We start from the raw sequence: 15,935 nt of genomic DNA, 5'->3' as shown, positions 1-15,935 counted from the left end.
AACCCCAGACAGCATTCACAGCAGAAAGGACTCAGCTGTCCATCCCATGTCCCACCTTACTAGTCAGCTTCTTCTTTGCAGTCTCTTCAGCACGCTCCTCCTCTGTCGGTGGGCCCAGCATCGTGCCATGCTCTAAGGTGAACCGGTCCATCTCGTTATCCAGCTTCATGCTCTGGGTGAACCTCTTGGGAGGGCAGAAGGTTAGGGAAATGCTTAGATCCTATTTTTTCAATTATGGCAAAGCACAAGGCTGACTCAGTTCTGCTAGCCCTGCAGCTAACTAACTCCCATGAAAGCTAACTCTGAGATTAAATTTACAACGTTAATACACAAAGGTCCCTAAACCCAAAGGAAGGTGTGTTTTTTTTAAAGCTATGGGGTCCCTGAGATGCTGGCTAGAGATCAGTCTCCATGGGTGCAATCACCACTCCTCACCTAATCCTCAAAAGAGCGTGCTAAAAACTACAGAGCCCTACAACTTACACCTCAAATTCTGCTGCAGGACTGGCTGAAGCGAAGTAATTCAGTTCATATGAACCTGATCCCAACACCGAAAAAGAAGAGCATAGAGAATTTTGTGGTGGGAGAAACCACAGAAACCATTTGGGAGAAAGGATGAGGGTCTGAGCTGTCAAGCTCTAAAGCCTGCTGGCGGGAGGAACAGAGGCTCTTCCACATGCATCGAGGACAAGAGGGGTTGAGTTGTGAAAAAGGGCTGTCATAGCTGGTTGGCACCCAAAGCAGCTGGCAGTGGCACAGGGGAGGCTGCACGTACCTGCATGCAGTTTGTGAACATGACACAGACAGACATCAGCTTGGAGAAGATCTTCAGCAGCTCTGGGTTGGTTAGCATGCAGTCCTTCAAGCAGTTATCCAGGAAGCTTGTGTGGTGGCTCAGGACATCGTCAATATTAGATGCCTGTTACAGGACAGTACAGTAATGAAAAAACAAAGCAGGACTGCTGTTCTGCACTGGACCAAAGTTCTAACCCAGCATCCTGCCTCTGACAGTGACCTCTCAGACACGTCTAGGGCATGTTGAGATACTTCTCATGTACCTTCCAGCTTTGAGAAACATCCTGAGATGAAGACTGTATTTGCATTACTGCATTCAACAGCCCTTCACAGGCTTTTTACCTCTGATTTATCACATCACCTTCTCAAGCAAATTATGCTTTCTTTAATGATCCAAACCCTCCACTGGAAAGGAGGCTCAGGATGGATTTATCTGCTTTATGAACACGCACTTCCTTTGCTTTTAAATCTGCTTGTCATGCCCACTCCCACCTTCACAATCTCAGTAAAGTCAGCTACAATAAGTGGAAAAGAGAAAAATAAATAAAACAACCTTAAGAGTCAGGAAGTTTATGAGGCTTAAAACATACAGGTTATTCAGAATAATATTCTGAATAATATTCATATTAATTAATAATATTCATAATAATATTCTGCCCGGCAGAAAAGGACCTGGGGGTGTTGGTCGACAGGCAGCTGAACGTGAGCCAGCAGTGTGGCCAGGTGGCCAAGGCGGCCAACAGCATCCTGGCTTGTATCAGGAATGGTGTGGCCAGCAGGAGTAGGGATGTGATTGTCCCCCTGTACTCGGCTCTGGTGAGGCCGCACCTCGAGTGCTGGGTTCGCTTTTGGGCCCCTCGGTACAAGAAGGACATTGAGCTGCTGTAGCGTGTCCAGAGAAGGGTGGCAACGAAGCTGGTGAAGGGTCTGGAGCACAAGTCTGATGCGGAGTGGCTGAGGGACCTGGGGCTGTTGAGCCTGGAGAAGAGGAGGCTGAGGGGAGACCTGATGGCTCTCTGCAACTACCTGACAGGAGGTGGTGGCCAGGTGGGGGTCGGTCTCTTCTCCCAAGTAACTAGCGAAAGGACAAGAGGAAATGGCCTCAGGTTGTGCCAGGGGAGGTTCAGATTGGATATCAGGAGAAATGTCTTCACTGAAAGGGTTATGAAGCATTTAGAACAGGCTGCCCAGGGAAGTGGTGGAGTCCCCATCCCTGGAAGTATTTAAAAGCCGTGTAGATGTGGTGCTTGGGGACATGGTTTAGTGGTGGGCTTGGCAGTTTTGGGTTGACGGTTGGACTCGATGATCTTAAAGGTCTTTTCCAACCTAAACAACTCTATAATTCTATATTTTAGGAGCACAATAAGTAACTGGGACATGAAGTGTTGCAAGGATTCTGTAAGATTTTTGTCCAGCTCTGCTACTTCAATGGGCTGTTTCAGTCTCGAGTTTTTAACGACAGATTAACCGCCCCACTCTGTACAATTATGGGATGTGCTGAAGCTGAGAACACAAGTCAAGCTTAGGAAAGAGCAATAGGACTAAAATTGCCGAGGTATCCACACTGCTTCATCAGGATCAATGCAAAAAAAAAAAACCAAACCCCAACCACCCCACAACCTTTTCAACTAGTACAGAACAGGGATAAATATCGCTCTCTGATGCCATGAAGATGCTAGTTGTGTTAATGAAGACAATGATGCTATGAAGATGAAGATACTAGTTTTATTTTTAGGAAGAAAGTGCCTTAACTTCAAGTGGAAATGTCCAAGAGAGAAGTCTGACAAACAAAAAACCAGCATAAGGCACTACATGAGATCAGTGAGGATCATCCTTTTCCCCCCTAAAATGCAAACAAAAGGAAAAAACTAGCTCAGTCTGTAGGCTGCAGAGGTTAAAGAGCCAGTTCTGCATCCTCTGTTCGGAAATAAATGATGCTTTTATTTGGGAATATGTCATGTCTGGTGAGCAGCTCTTTTAAAGGACTGCATAACGAAATGGTTGCTGAAAGAGCTTCTTTAGCTGGCAGTGCTGAGATGTTCGACTCACAGGTGCCCATATCACAACACTGCCTACAGCCAGACTTCTCCTGCCGCAGCACTGGCAGAGGGCATGCTCCATTTCCCAGAGATTTAAAAGCCTTGAAGGACACTGATGAGGATGGGAGGTGAACATACATTTGGATTATGTTTCAAAGACTTTGCTAACTTGCCAAAAAACTTTCTGAGTTTCAAGCGATGACTCATGTACATACTCACATTACGGGCAGCTTTGAGTCGTTACTTCTGCACTGTTACTCGGAGAAGCCCTTCATGTACAAAGCAATGGTAGAAATGCTCTACAAAATGCTGCAGCAGCCCTCAAAGCTTTCAGAAATGAAGAAGCGTATGGTGAAGTCATGGACAGGTGTCCTTCTTGTCATACAGCCATGGAAACACCCTTCCCCAGTGCCAGCAAAGACACTATACCTACTATCTCAACATCTCTGGCAGGCTAAAGAGGCTCACAGATGTTCCACAGCTGTTCCACAGATGTTTTCCACAGGGAAAAATTCTGTCCACTTGGGCTAGCAAAAACGTTTGGTCTTGGGACACTTCTTGGGAATGGGTTCCTCCAAGAAACAGTATAAACTGACAAATTCCTTTTGGGAACTGAAATAAAAATGCTTCAATACCACCGTATCTCTGAAGGAGCAGAGAAACTCAATGGCTGAGAGCCAAATCAGAGAGGGATCTTCAGACAGAAAGTCTTTGGAAAAACTCTGGAGTCAGGAGATCATCTCTTCTGAACAGGGGATGCTGTCAATACAGACCATGTGCCTACTGCATGTAACAGTCCCTTCTAGGACATCCGGAATCAGCAGAGACTGAAAGCAAGCACTACCTGAAATCAGCATGGCAAAACCCAGGGCAGGATAACTTGTTCACAAGTGCCTCAATTCACGTAAAGTAAACTGAGTATTATATTTTGCAAACCTAAACTTACAACAAAATTAAGAAGCAAGTACCCTTCTCTCAGATCATCCAGGAGCTTGACATATAACCTTCTCTTGTTCAGAAGGCCTCGCCAAGAACATGCAGGGATGCTCACAATCCCAGACCTGATACATCCTGTGAATCCTCCAGGAAAAAGGATGACAGTGTATCAAACAATGTTGGTTAGCTGACCCCAAAACAACTTCCCAGTACACAGTAGAAACTAAGACAGGGTCAGTTGATGTTGAAGATACACAAGGCTCATCAGAGAGCTGCCAAGAGAGCTGCTGTGGCTTAATGCAGATTGCAGGAGTCTTGGGCTCTTTGGTACATCAGATAAATGTTTTTCATCGTGTAACAGGAAAAAGAGATACAACCCAGAAGTGTCTGATCACAGGATGACTTCCAGAGGGAAGAATAATAAGGTGATGTACATCTGCTTCCTGTTCCCTCACAGTAGCTGGGGCACTCTAACATCAGCCCCAACACAGCAGCACCACGTAAAGGAAGCTGAGAAGGACCATGAGGAATGCGTTGTCCCTTGGGATAAGGAAAATGACTACAGCAGTCACAAAGGTTATGCTGCCCAAACTGGAACACAGGAAGTTCCATCTCAATATGAGGAAAAACTTCTTCCCTCTGAGGGTGACTGAGCACTGGGACAGGCTGCCCAGAGAGGTTGTGGAGTCTCCTTCTCTGGAGAGATTCCAAACCCACCTGGACACCATCCTGTGCAACCTGCTCTGGGTGATCCTGCTTTAACAGTGGGGTTGGACTAGATGGTCTCCAGAGGTCCCTTCCAACCCCGACCAGTCTGTGATTCTGTGACATCAACTGAGAATGTGTTCCTATGTGAGATAATAAAGGCATCTTGTATGCCCATCAGGAGATAAAAACTGATTCTTGCAGTTTTTGCTAGGGGAAAGAGTCAACTTCTGGAGAAGTCACTGACTTGGATTAGTAAACCAGAACTATTTTGTAATACACCTGGAAAATCCCACAGCTCAGAATATTACATCTCTGTGAAAGGAACCAAAATTATGCCAGGCATGCTTTGCCCAGATATCCCCTCATCAGGCATAAAAACCAGTGAGAAGAGAGCTTAGCCTCTCCCAGATACCACCAGAGTGAAAAAGTTCTCCATCCTTGCCCACCTGCAATAGGAATACACATGTAGAAGAGCCACCTGAATAAGGACAGCCCTGTTTTATAACAGATTGTCCTAACGTGCCAGTCCTCGGCAGCTTCACAGAAGAGAAAGCACAGACTCGGCTTTTAAGAGCACTGTAAGTCAGCCAAGGAATCAGCTGAGGATGTCTGGATCTGTTTGTGATCTTTGCACTCTGCATCCTTCTTCCTTTTCCAGTTTTCTTTCTTCTGTGTAAAGCGATGTTCAGCAGAACACCACCTTTACATAACAGGGTGCAGCGTATGAGCTGGGCATAGAGAGGAGGATGCAGCAAAGGGATATATGACCAACAAAGCAGAAAGGTGATGTAGAACAGCAGCACTCTTTGCAGTGTGATGACAGTTCCCAGATACCTTAAGTGCCTCCAGGAAAACATTTAAGTCACCTAGAGTAACTGAAATTAGACAGTTTTTTCCCTATATTAAATTTGTTAACTTAAGACTTCTGTTCCAACTTCTCTCAAGCACACACACTCACCAACTTCAGGTTCTTCTCAAGAATGTGCCATGTTGGCTCCATCACTTCAAACATCATGTAATACTGGATATTCTGGACAAAATTCAGCATCCGCTGCCGCAGTGTGAAAGCACCAGCAAACCTAGGGGAGAAATCACACCCACACAACTTAGAGCTAGCAAATGCCATGGAGAACTATCATCAGGCTTGCACAGTCAAGCAGAGCTAAATATTTCTGTCCTAGCAAATTCACTGCTGCAGTGTGAGAGGGATGCAAAGTTAATGCAAACCATCTGTGATTATTTTCCACATATTCAAGTGGCTTTCCCTCAACTACTAGTGTCAGAGTTTTGAACCTGATGTGGACTGGAGAATTACTTTGAATATTTGCTTATATTCAACTAAAATTTTAATATTACATATTAAAGCAATTTTACTAGTGTAACTATCTAGTGAGACATGCATTCATTAGCAGGACAAAATTTAACAAGATAAATGGTTCACATATCTTTCCAGCCTTACTTGTTAAATGAACACTTAAAAACGTTCGATGCCTTGCATCAGTATGTTCAGGGGATCCAAATATTTAATGAAATCACTTAGGGTATTTAATGCAATTTCACCTTAAAAATAGAATGGCGGGATTATATAGAGGTTCTTTCAATGTCAATTTATGCAGACTTTGTGATGGCAAACTGACTTCAGCAAACCAGGACAGGTCACTGGAGAGGTGGGGGATACCCACCCTAGGGGTTTTCAACCATGGCTGCCCTGTGCCCTGCTGATCAGTCATCCTGTGAGCTGGAGGTTGGATCACAGATCCTCGCAGGTGTCTTCTGCTAACACCTCTACAATTACAGGAGAACCAGAGCTACAGTCACCAAGGCAGCCGAGGTTACCTGTCACAAGAAGGTGCCACTGGCAAGGCAGAAGGTACTACCTCGCAATGCTGGGGTCTGCCTCACTCTCCAAACAGGCACTTCCAGCACCTGGAGTGCAGATCCAAAGATGAAAATCTACCCTCACAGATGGAACAAGATAGAATTATTTCCTGGGGAAAAACCCACTAATTTTACCTTATTCAATTTGTGTCACACCAAAACCCCAAACAGCAGCCAAGCCGTGTGAAGGTCATGGAGTCCTGGCTAGTGATCTGGCCAGAAGAGAAGGATGTTGCTTTTAAACTACTGAGGATGTTGCTTTTAAACTACCTTACTAATCTCGCTGATGCTAAAGTAGTGACCAAGACAGTATGTGCACAGATGTCCTCTGCTCTAACTGTTAGTGTTAACTGAGCTAACCCTAAAGACCATCTCTTTGTTTTCAAAACTTCATGCCAACAAAGAGGAATGAGTCGAGCAGCACAAAGATCACTGAGCAGACAGTTCCTACTGAAACCTAAATTGTTATATTTTGATGTCTCTCAGCCTGTAGGAAATTTGTAAGGATCTTTTTCACGTCAAAATTATCTGATCCGTGTCATGACATATCTAACTAGCAAGGAGGAAAACCAAAACTTCACATGTGATCCAGCAGAAAAAAAGGCCATACCACTTAGCTGAATGCAGGGAGAATTGCTTGGCCGTCTTATTGCTGATCCAAACATTGCACAACTGCCTTTCCACATGTTTGCAATAGAACATGTGTCTGAAAAGCATCTGGTATCTTGTCAATGCTTTCCTGGAAAGAAAAGGAGAAACCCATCCAGATTAAGCCCTGTTCTGATTGACAGACTAAGCTGTGAAGGTTGAGGCTGCTCAAAGGCAAAGAGACTTTACACAATATGTTCCTTACGCCTTCAGACGCACACAGATCTGCACTGAAACAATTTGAACCAAAGGGAAAAAAAAAATCACATTTGTAACCATCCCAAAGAATTTCTCTCCTAGGAGTCCCTCCTCCGTATTTCCTGCCAGTGGGTACATCACCAGCCTCCTCCTTCAGTTCTCTCGAGCTACCTGCAGAAAGGTCGCTCCCACAGATACCGGGACAGAGGGCTGAAAGCCTGCGGTCATGTACCCACTGCACTAAGACTGCTATGATCACCACAACAATTCACCAAGATTCTCCAAGAAGATGAAGAAAAAGCTGTAACCAAGCTACAGGCAGCATTACCCTGCCAGCGACACACTGTCAGAAGCAGATGGGGATGCTTATTTATAGCTTCAGGGACTGGATTCAGGTCTGCATTCAGACACTTCAGTGTAGGTGTCTACAGAGCTCCAGTCGATACAGTTCATGAAACCTTACCAAGTAGTATTTTCACTTCCATAGCTATCATCAGAGCTAATACATTCAATATGAAACAAAGAGACATAATTTCTAAAGCATCACATCATTAGAAGAGTCCCACTGTGTCAACTGATTTTTTTTTAAAGGGGAAATTAAGGGACAAACTAATTGTTGGCATTTAACAATTCAACATCTGTCGCCCTGTTCGTGTAACGCTGCTTGTCCCATTTGCCCTGGCTCACAGCTGGGGGCCTGTCAGTGTTTCTCCAGGGAAACTGGGGGCGAATCCCTGCAGAAAAAGGAACCATTCAGTCCCTCAAAACTCAATTAAATGCAAAATAGCTTGCTATCACAATTATAGCAACAGCCTGTATCCTTCTAGTTTGCAACCAGGGATACCAGAAAGTGCATTATTTTTTCTGCTCTCCACATTTGCGATTCTTGCATGGAAACCCTCTTGTGAGAATTGATATTCTCAGGTGAGATATTTCAGAAAACCATGGAAAACTGGGTGAGCAGTCACAAGGAAAACCAGGGACCAGGCTGAGAAAGGATCCTTTGATCTATGTATTCCCACCATTTGAAAGGAAAGTTTGACTTTCCAAGCATGCCTTACACATGGTGTAGTAGGGCTTTACTGAAGAGAGAATCCATATTCCATAGCCTAGAAGCGGAGCAAGCAGGGCTCAATAACTCCAAAGCATTCGTTACCAGTCAGCAACTTATAACGTCACTTTAAAGATACAGGCTTTCCAGTATTTTGCTGCGTGGAAACATGTTTCAACCCCATGCAGAAGCTTCTGCCTTTTTTTTCCTTCTGTGGATTGATACTTTACCTGTTTATAATAAGGGACAGAGGCCACTTAACAATGTAGTCAAAGGAAAATGCTTCCAGACCGCTGAGAGTGAGCTCTGTGGGATCTGCACTGATAATGGCCTTCTCCTGCTTCGTTTCTATGGCCAATACTCTCAAGAGCTGTGTAATGAGGTCATGGGGCATCAAGTCAATCTATAAAGGAAGAGCAGGAAAACAATGAAGCCACAGGATACTCACAACTACTGCATAGCAACAGACGAGTGGCAGAAGTGCAAATTATCGGTCGCTCTCAAGTCATCAGACCAACCTAGGAAGCAATAGTGAATGGTATATGGACAACGCAGCAGCAGACAGAGGAGCAGTGTCGTCATAGTGTTCAACAATCAGCATACAACAGAATACTCTGCTCTCCATTGCCCTTGGCCTCTGTAAGGTCTATTCAGATCTCACGCTCCCCAGGCACAGCCTCTGGGCTGCTTCACATCTGTAAAATATGCCATCATTAATAGGCAGGACTTCTAAACAGGTATTTTTTGTTACTCCAAAGTGAGCACCCAAACTGAGAATAAGCATGAGACACACACTACTGCTTCCACCTCATGTCACCTTCTCCATGTTCAGGGGCCAGAAAGAAAACGCAGCCCCTTGTCCAGGGTGGGTGCTCCCAGGAGCTACTCTGGATGAAAGAGGACTTAGCCCAGAGAAGGTCTACAGAAGGACAGCCATCATTTCTCTTTCCTTTCACTGTACATTCAGCAGGTTCTTACAGGCACAGCCATCTTCCCAAGCCATGGCAGGCCTTCTGCTCAAATTCAATTATCTTCTACTTAGATACATTCTTACCTTTAAATCATCCTTGAAAGGATCTGTGTTGGCTGTGCTCATTCGCAGGGCTAATTCAAGCAGAGCCTCTAGCCTCGTAGTTATGATGTCATCCACAGGCTTCTTAAGTTCCTCTTCTGTGAGATCCATGAAGTGAACAAAAAAGTCCCCTTGATCCATCAGAAAATAGTGTTTTATAGACCTGCTCAAGAAAATGAAGGGACAATTGATTATGTTTTTTAAAGCCAAAGTTAATCCATATTAAACCTAAAGGAACAAAAGCAAGCAATTCAGCCAGCCTGCTGGGTTTGATCACAACATGTTCCTCTTCATACAAAACACGCAGCCATAAATAACCCATTCGGAAACTAGACTTTTATGCATGTCCCTTCCTCCCTACCACCTCAGTCAGGATGCTTTTGTGCAGTCAGATCAGGGCTGCTGCTGTTCCTCTTTCCCTTGAAAAATGCACCTTAAAAAACATTGCTCCTATTGCTCGTGTTGTTATCCCCGACCTCAGAATCATAGAACGGTTCAGGTGGGAAGGGACCTCACAGCCCATCCAGTCCCACCCCCTGCCATGGGCAGGGACACCCTCCACCAGCCCAGGTTGCCCAAAGCCCCATCCAACCTGGCTTTGAACATTCCCCTTGTCCTGTCACTCCCTGCCCTTGTCACCAGTCCCTCTCCAGCTTTCCTGGAGCCCCTTTAGGGACTGGAAGGGGCTCTAAGGTCTCCCCGCAGCCTTCTCATCTCCAGGCTGAACAACCCCAACTCTCTCAGCCTGTCTGATCATCTCCGTGCCCTCCTCTGGACTTGCTCCAACATGGACCTTCATGGTGTGCAGATCCATCCAAGAGGCAGTTGTCAATTCAGAGCAGCATCTTGGACTCCTTTGAATTAACAAGTATCTGTGCTGGTTTTTTTTAAGTACTCCAGGTACTTGGAGGGATGACAATCAATAGAAAGGCTAGAAAGAAACTGGCAAGTTTCAGACAGCGCTCGTAACCTTTCATAAAACAAGGCACGTTCTCTGGTGGTTTTCACAGGTCAGGAAAGCACCTATCAGTTTTAAATGAGTGAACCATGGATCTTCAGGTCTTCCCATGACCTCTCTCAGCTGGAGCTGTAGTGTTCCCAGGTCTGGAGCCGATACCTTTGTTGCAGCTACAACTTTCTCAGGCCTAGCAAACAGCAGGTCCAAAGCAATCCCGCCTGGCTGGCTGGGCACATTCACCTCAGTTACCACTACTGCTCTGGCTTATGTGTCCCAACGGGCATCTTCTCGTGCAAGTCACTTGGCAGGTTTGTCCTGTGAAGCTCAGAACACTTTCTTTCAGACTGCGTCACTACTTTGAAGCAGAACCTATGGTACCAGATCTCAGCCCAATTACAAACTACCTTACAACCAGCTACCAACTGCAATTTCCTACCTATTTGTGTCTGTCTTGGTCTTCTGGATAGTTAAGATTCCTGGTTTTACTGTTTTTTGAAGATAGTAATAAACTAAAAGCTTGATTCACACAAGGAAGCTGGAGTTTGCAGGCTAGAATGCACTTGCATTTGCTATTGGCTGAATGTGTTACAAGAATCAAAATATAGGTTGTTGAAATGAACTTTAAAAAAGGACAATGTTAAGAAAAACCCTGCAGTGGAACTTGGAGCTAATACACTTAGTCTGTTCCAACTACCTACGTCTGCATGAACAATAACCATGGCATATATTTGGTGAGATGCTTCATATTAAACTATTTCTTATTCAAATTAAACTCTTCTTGATCATACCAGATGATATTAGGAAACTCCCTTCTGGGGTGGGAGTGACATGCAGCCGTGGGAAAAGCCATGAGCGTGGTGGGGGATGTCCATACCTGAAGGCAGGTTTTGGGACTGCACTAGACAAAGCCATGGCTGCCCTGATCTAGGTTTGGCAACAGTCTTCCAAGGAAGCTGCACTACAGACTCCCAGACATCCTTCCCACTCAACATTTCTATGATTTGACAGTTATTTTTTTCTTTGGGAAAAAACCCCAATCTTCTTTTTTCAGTTCAACCTTTCTAATGGAAATAGAGAGAATACATTGATAACATCCCAAGAAAAGAGAGGTAACTTCAAAAACTTATGTTCACTATCAGAACCAATCTATTTAACATACATTTAGAAAAACAAATCAAACCTTAGGTGAGCCACCAGCTCTTTCTCCTCCATTAGGAAATCCAGAAGAACTTTGCTAGCATAGTTATATGCTTTTTCTATTTGCTCCACATATGCTCGCTCTTTTAAGGTATAGATGACCTCTTTAGCCACAGGGCAGGTAACATCACGTCCACATTCTCGCACAACATTTAAATATTTCCCTAGAAGCAAAAAGAAAGAATGACCCACATTCATGCCTACCATATATCCAACAGGGAAACTTTCAGACCACTACACTCAAGTGGAAGATATGCTGTGAAATGTTTACCCTAAGTTCTACTGAAAGCTGGAAAGGATTTAGATGCCTTTTAAAAGATGATACAGAATTTTAAATCAGGCACCTAGTGTCATATTTAAGGAGAGATGTAGAAAGGGTTTTGTTTCCCAGTGGTGGCAAAACATCTCTGCAGACACCCAGAAACTTTGCAGATCTGGTGCTGCAGTTCAGAAGTAGCTTTTGCAGAGCTTGTACTTATGGCAGAGAACAACGGCAGCTATCAGGCTGCAAGCTTCATTTAAACACCAAATTAAAACTCAGCACGTTCAAACATCAGTTCTCTAGCTCCATCTAGCTAGTTGCTAGAAAACTGTGCCCATGAAACAGAGCAGTAAGACAGACAGCTCCCTTTGATGCTGAACTCCTTCCTACATCTCGTTTCAGTTATAGGATTTGGAGTTCTTTTTAAATCTGATTCTTCTGTTCCTCTAAAAAGTTGAGCTGGACCCCACAAACTGGCAAAGCATGACGACATTTACTTTATCATTACATAAAGAATGGTAATACTTGTCTCAGGATTCCTCTTACATCAGAAGCATATCTTCACCTACCTGTGCTTAGTATTTTGTCAGCCATTTTCTGCAAGAATGAGGGAATCTGTTGCTGAACAACAGTATATCTTTGATCCCAATATTTGTCATTATAGTCTTCCTGAATCTTCTCCTTCTGCAGCTCATGTTCCTCCACCATGAACTCACTGAACAGTTAAAGCAGATGTTTAGAAGCAGGAAGTGGTACAATGAGGATTACTTTTTTGACCTGCAAACTGGTAATATGATCTATAAGAAATAAGGTCTCATGAAAATACATTCCAATCAAGAACTGAAATTAGTCTGTATTTGAGGTAAGAGGAAAAGCATTACACAGAGTGTTTCTGCTAATCTGCAATCAATTACAACAGAAACAGAATTTTATTGTGTTCACAAACCAAGTCTAAACATTATTTGGTTTTCAGCGTAGAGGTGAGGAAGCTGGCCCTTGTCTGCCTTCTCACCATCAGGAAGGCACTAATTTTAGCTATTTTAACTTCAGTTTTGCTCCCCTTAGGATTCTGAAAATGTGGGAAACAGAAATGCTGCATAAACTATTAAACACAGCAAAATGCTTCAAATGATTCTACAAAATCCAAGAAACTTCACGGTGTTTTTAGCTCGTATCAGATTAGCATGTTAGCGCACTACATTTAACATAGATTCACTGAGGTATCACATTCGTGCCCCATGACAAGAGGGCTCACCCCTGTCACGAAGAGGATGAGGATGTGAGAGGAGAATACTTAAAGGGGAACAAGCATGGTAAGGTGGAATTTGAGTGGACTGCATATCTGAACTATTGTGCCATTGACTATTGCACATAATTTCCTTGAATTTGGAAAAATAAAGCGAGTGAGTGTCTCTGACTGTATAACCAGTGAATCAAATAAGAACTGTAGTTAACACGCTCCAGCAGCTCCCCTTCCTTGCGATGCTGCCTTGTCTACCTACTGCTGCCAGGTCCAGGCCCCTTGGCCATGCAGATTCTACAGAATAGAGGGATGGGTGCACGAAAAACGTAGAAGCCAAAGACCTGATCAGTATTTCTTAACTTTTGCATTCCATTTTAATTCCTTAATTGTTCCTTACCTGTATGGATCATTAATGATGCCTCGATATATCCACTTTTCCAGAATTTCAAAATAAGGCACGCTGGCCGCCTTGGTTAAATACAGGCACAGCTCCTGGGCCTGGCTGTCCCCCGTGTAATTGAAAGTCTTGTCGTGGAGTAAGCTCAGGGTTGATCCTCCCATGCACTCACCTTTATCCACAGAAGTAGCTAAAATTTAAAAGTGTAGATGTGAGACAGAAAGCTGACACAGATTAATTGCACAAGCTATGCTGTTAAACGTAATGAAGTTAGCAGTTGATTAGCTGACCATCCTAAGTCACATATCTCCATGTCAGCTGCAGACTCCCTCCCGTGAAGACACAAGGCCATTCCACCACAGAACTAAAAGTTTACATCCTGAAATATCCTGAAATGAAAACCCAAATGATCCACAATCTAAAAAGGAATAACCAAACCCAACCCTCCAGGGAAGGAGAACTGAACTCAGGAAGATACAAGGTACATGGTGGCTTAGAGTCCAAAAGTCTCCTACACGGAGGGGACCCTGTAGAGAGATCCACTTTCCAGGAGGTAATGGAAGAAACACCCACTTCAGTGACTTGCTTGAGAAACCTCTGATCTCAAAAGCACAAAGAGTTTAACCGGAATTGTTGAGGTAACTGCATCTGTGACCAACAATCTCATGCAATGGCACAGGCTGGGACCACTGGCTGAGGAGCAGCACTGCAGAGAACAGCCAGAGGTTCTTGCTGGACAACCAGCTGATTGTGGGTCAGCAGCACGTCCTTGCAGTGATGAACACCAACTGTACCCGGAGCTGCACTGCCACAGATTATTCGCCTCTGCCCAGCACTGATGAGGCCACACCTGGACCACTGCGTTCAGTTTGGGGTCCCCAGTATGAATGACAAAATGAAGAGTCCAGCAGAGGTTAATAAGATGGTGGGGGGCTGGTACCCAGGGCATAGAAGGAGAACATCAGGGAGCTGGGCTTATTAGCCAAGAGAAGAGAAGATGAAGCTGGGGGCTGCCAAACATTACTCCTTCACTATCCAACAGACGGTTCTAGAGGATAAGGTATGAGACTCCTCTTGGAGAAACACAGTAACAATATCAAAGGGGCCAAAGTAATAAGAAGGGAAATTCCAGAAAGAAATGTTCACCAATAGGGTGGTGAAGTCATGGGAAAGGGCCCAGAATGGTGGGGGATCTCCATCTCTGGGGATTGTCCAGACATGGCCCTGAGCAACCTGCTGTAGCTGTGAGCAAGGGGTTGGAACAGGAACTTCCAGGGGTTCCTTCTGGTTGAATCAGTTTGTGGTTATACATCCACACACAGCTGGAGAGGCATTTGGAAAGAAGGTGAGCAGAGACAATAGCGGTGGAAACAACTGATCCGAAGGGCATGGACGGTGAAGGTAAAAGGCGTGGACTTGCCTCATCACAGCTCTGAAGGGCAGATTCAGCCTTAGAGCCCACCACTCTCAAAAAAGAACAGTGCTCTGACAAGCACAATTCCCCTTGGCTTTCTTCTTTAATATAACATAAAATTAAAATGACACATGCCCTGCCTGTATTGCTACTCTGTACAGTTTTCAGAAGCCACTGTCATAGAATTATAGAGTTGTTTAGGTTGGAAAAGACCTTTAAGATCATCGAGTCCAACCGTCAACCCAAAACTGCCAAGCCCACCACTAAACCATGTCCCCAAGCACCACATCTACAGGGCTTTTAAATACTTCCAGGGATGGGGACTCCACCACTTCCCTGGGCAGCCTGTTCTAAATGCTTCATAACCCTTTCAGTGAAGACATTTCTCCTGATATCCAATCTGAACCTCCCCTGGCACAACCTGAGGCCATTTCCTCTTGTCCTTTCGCTAGTTACTTGGGAGAAGAGACCGACCCCCACCTGGCCACCACCTCCTGTCAGGTAGTTGCAGAGAGCCATCAGGTCTCCCCTCAGCCTCCTCTTCTCCAGGCTCAACAGCCCCAGGTCCCTCAGCCACTCCGCATCAGACTTGTGCTCCAGACCCTTCACCAGCTTCGTTGCCGCCCTTCTCTGGACACGCTACAGCAGCTCAATGTCCTTCTTGTACCGAGGGGCCCAAAAGCGAACCCAGCACTCGAGGTGCAGCCTCACCAGAGCCGAGTACAGGGGGACAATCACATCCCTACTCCTGCTGGCCACACCATTCCTGATACAAGCCAGGATGCTGTTGGCCGCCTTGGCCACCTGGCCACACTGCTGGCTCACGTTCAGCCGCCTGTCGACCAACATCCCCAGGTCCTTTTCCACCAGGCACCTTTCCAGCCACTCTGCCCCAAGCCTGGAGCGGTTCCTGGGGTTGCTGTGACCCAACTGCAGGACCCAGCACTGAGCCTTGTTGAACCTCATCCAGCTGGCCTTGGCCCATCGACCCAGCCTCTCCAGACCCCTCTGCAGAGCCTTCCTACCCTCCAGCAGACCGACACTCCTGCCCAACTTGGTGTCATCTGCAAACTTCCTGAGGGCGCACTCAATCCCCTCGCCCAGATCATTGATAAAGAGATTAAACAAGAGTGGTCCCA

At 45.1% G+C, this 15,935-nt stretch overlaps 1 protein-coding gene across 5 annotated transcripts in view; it reads right to left on the bottom strand.

Moving 5' to 3' along the window:
• The window catches only part of TUBGCP2 (tubulin gamma complex component 2), a 37,133-nt gene that overhangs the window by 8,456 nt on the left and 12,742 nt on the right, over nucleotides 1-15,935 (bottom strand). For all 5 annotated transcript variants that reach the window (XM_075759046.1, XM_075759043.1, XM_075759044.1 and 2 more), the window contains 9 exons: nucleotides 13,383-13,572; nucleotides 12,312-12,457; nucleotides 11,464-11,644; nucleotides 9,308-9,488; nucleotides 8,484-8,656; nucleotides 6,967-7,095; nucleotides 5,437-5,557; nucleotides 776-919; nucleotides 56-184 (listed from right to left, as the gene is read on the bottom strand). In XM_075759046.1, the coding sequence (XP_075615161.1) occupies nucleotides 56-184; nucleotides 776-919; nucleotides 5,437-5,557; nucleotides 6,967-7,095; nucleotides 8,484-8,656; nucleotides 9,308-9,488; nucleotides 11,464-11,644; nucleotides 12,312-12,457; nucleotides 13,383-13,572 (1,394 nt within the window). The remainder of the gene's footprint in view (nucleotides 1-55; nucleotides 185-775; nucleotides 920-5,436; nucleotides 5,558-6,966; nucleotides 7,096-8,483; nucleotides 8,657-9,307; nucleotides 9,489-11,463; nucleotides 11,645-12,311; nucleotides 12,458-13,382; nucleotides 13,573-15,935) is intronic.

The sequence above is a fragment of the Balearica regulorum genome, chromosome 7 (genome assembly GCF_011004875.1).
Source record: "Balearica regulorum gibbericeps isolate bBalReg1 chromosome 7, bBalReg1.pri, whole genome shotgun sequence".
Taxonomy (NCBI): Eukaryota; Metazoa; Chordata; class Aves; order Gruiformes; family Gruidae; genus Balearica; species Balearica regulorum.
This window is presented reverse-complemented; position numbering and strand designations above follow the sequence as displayed.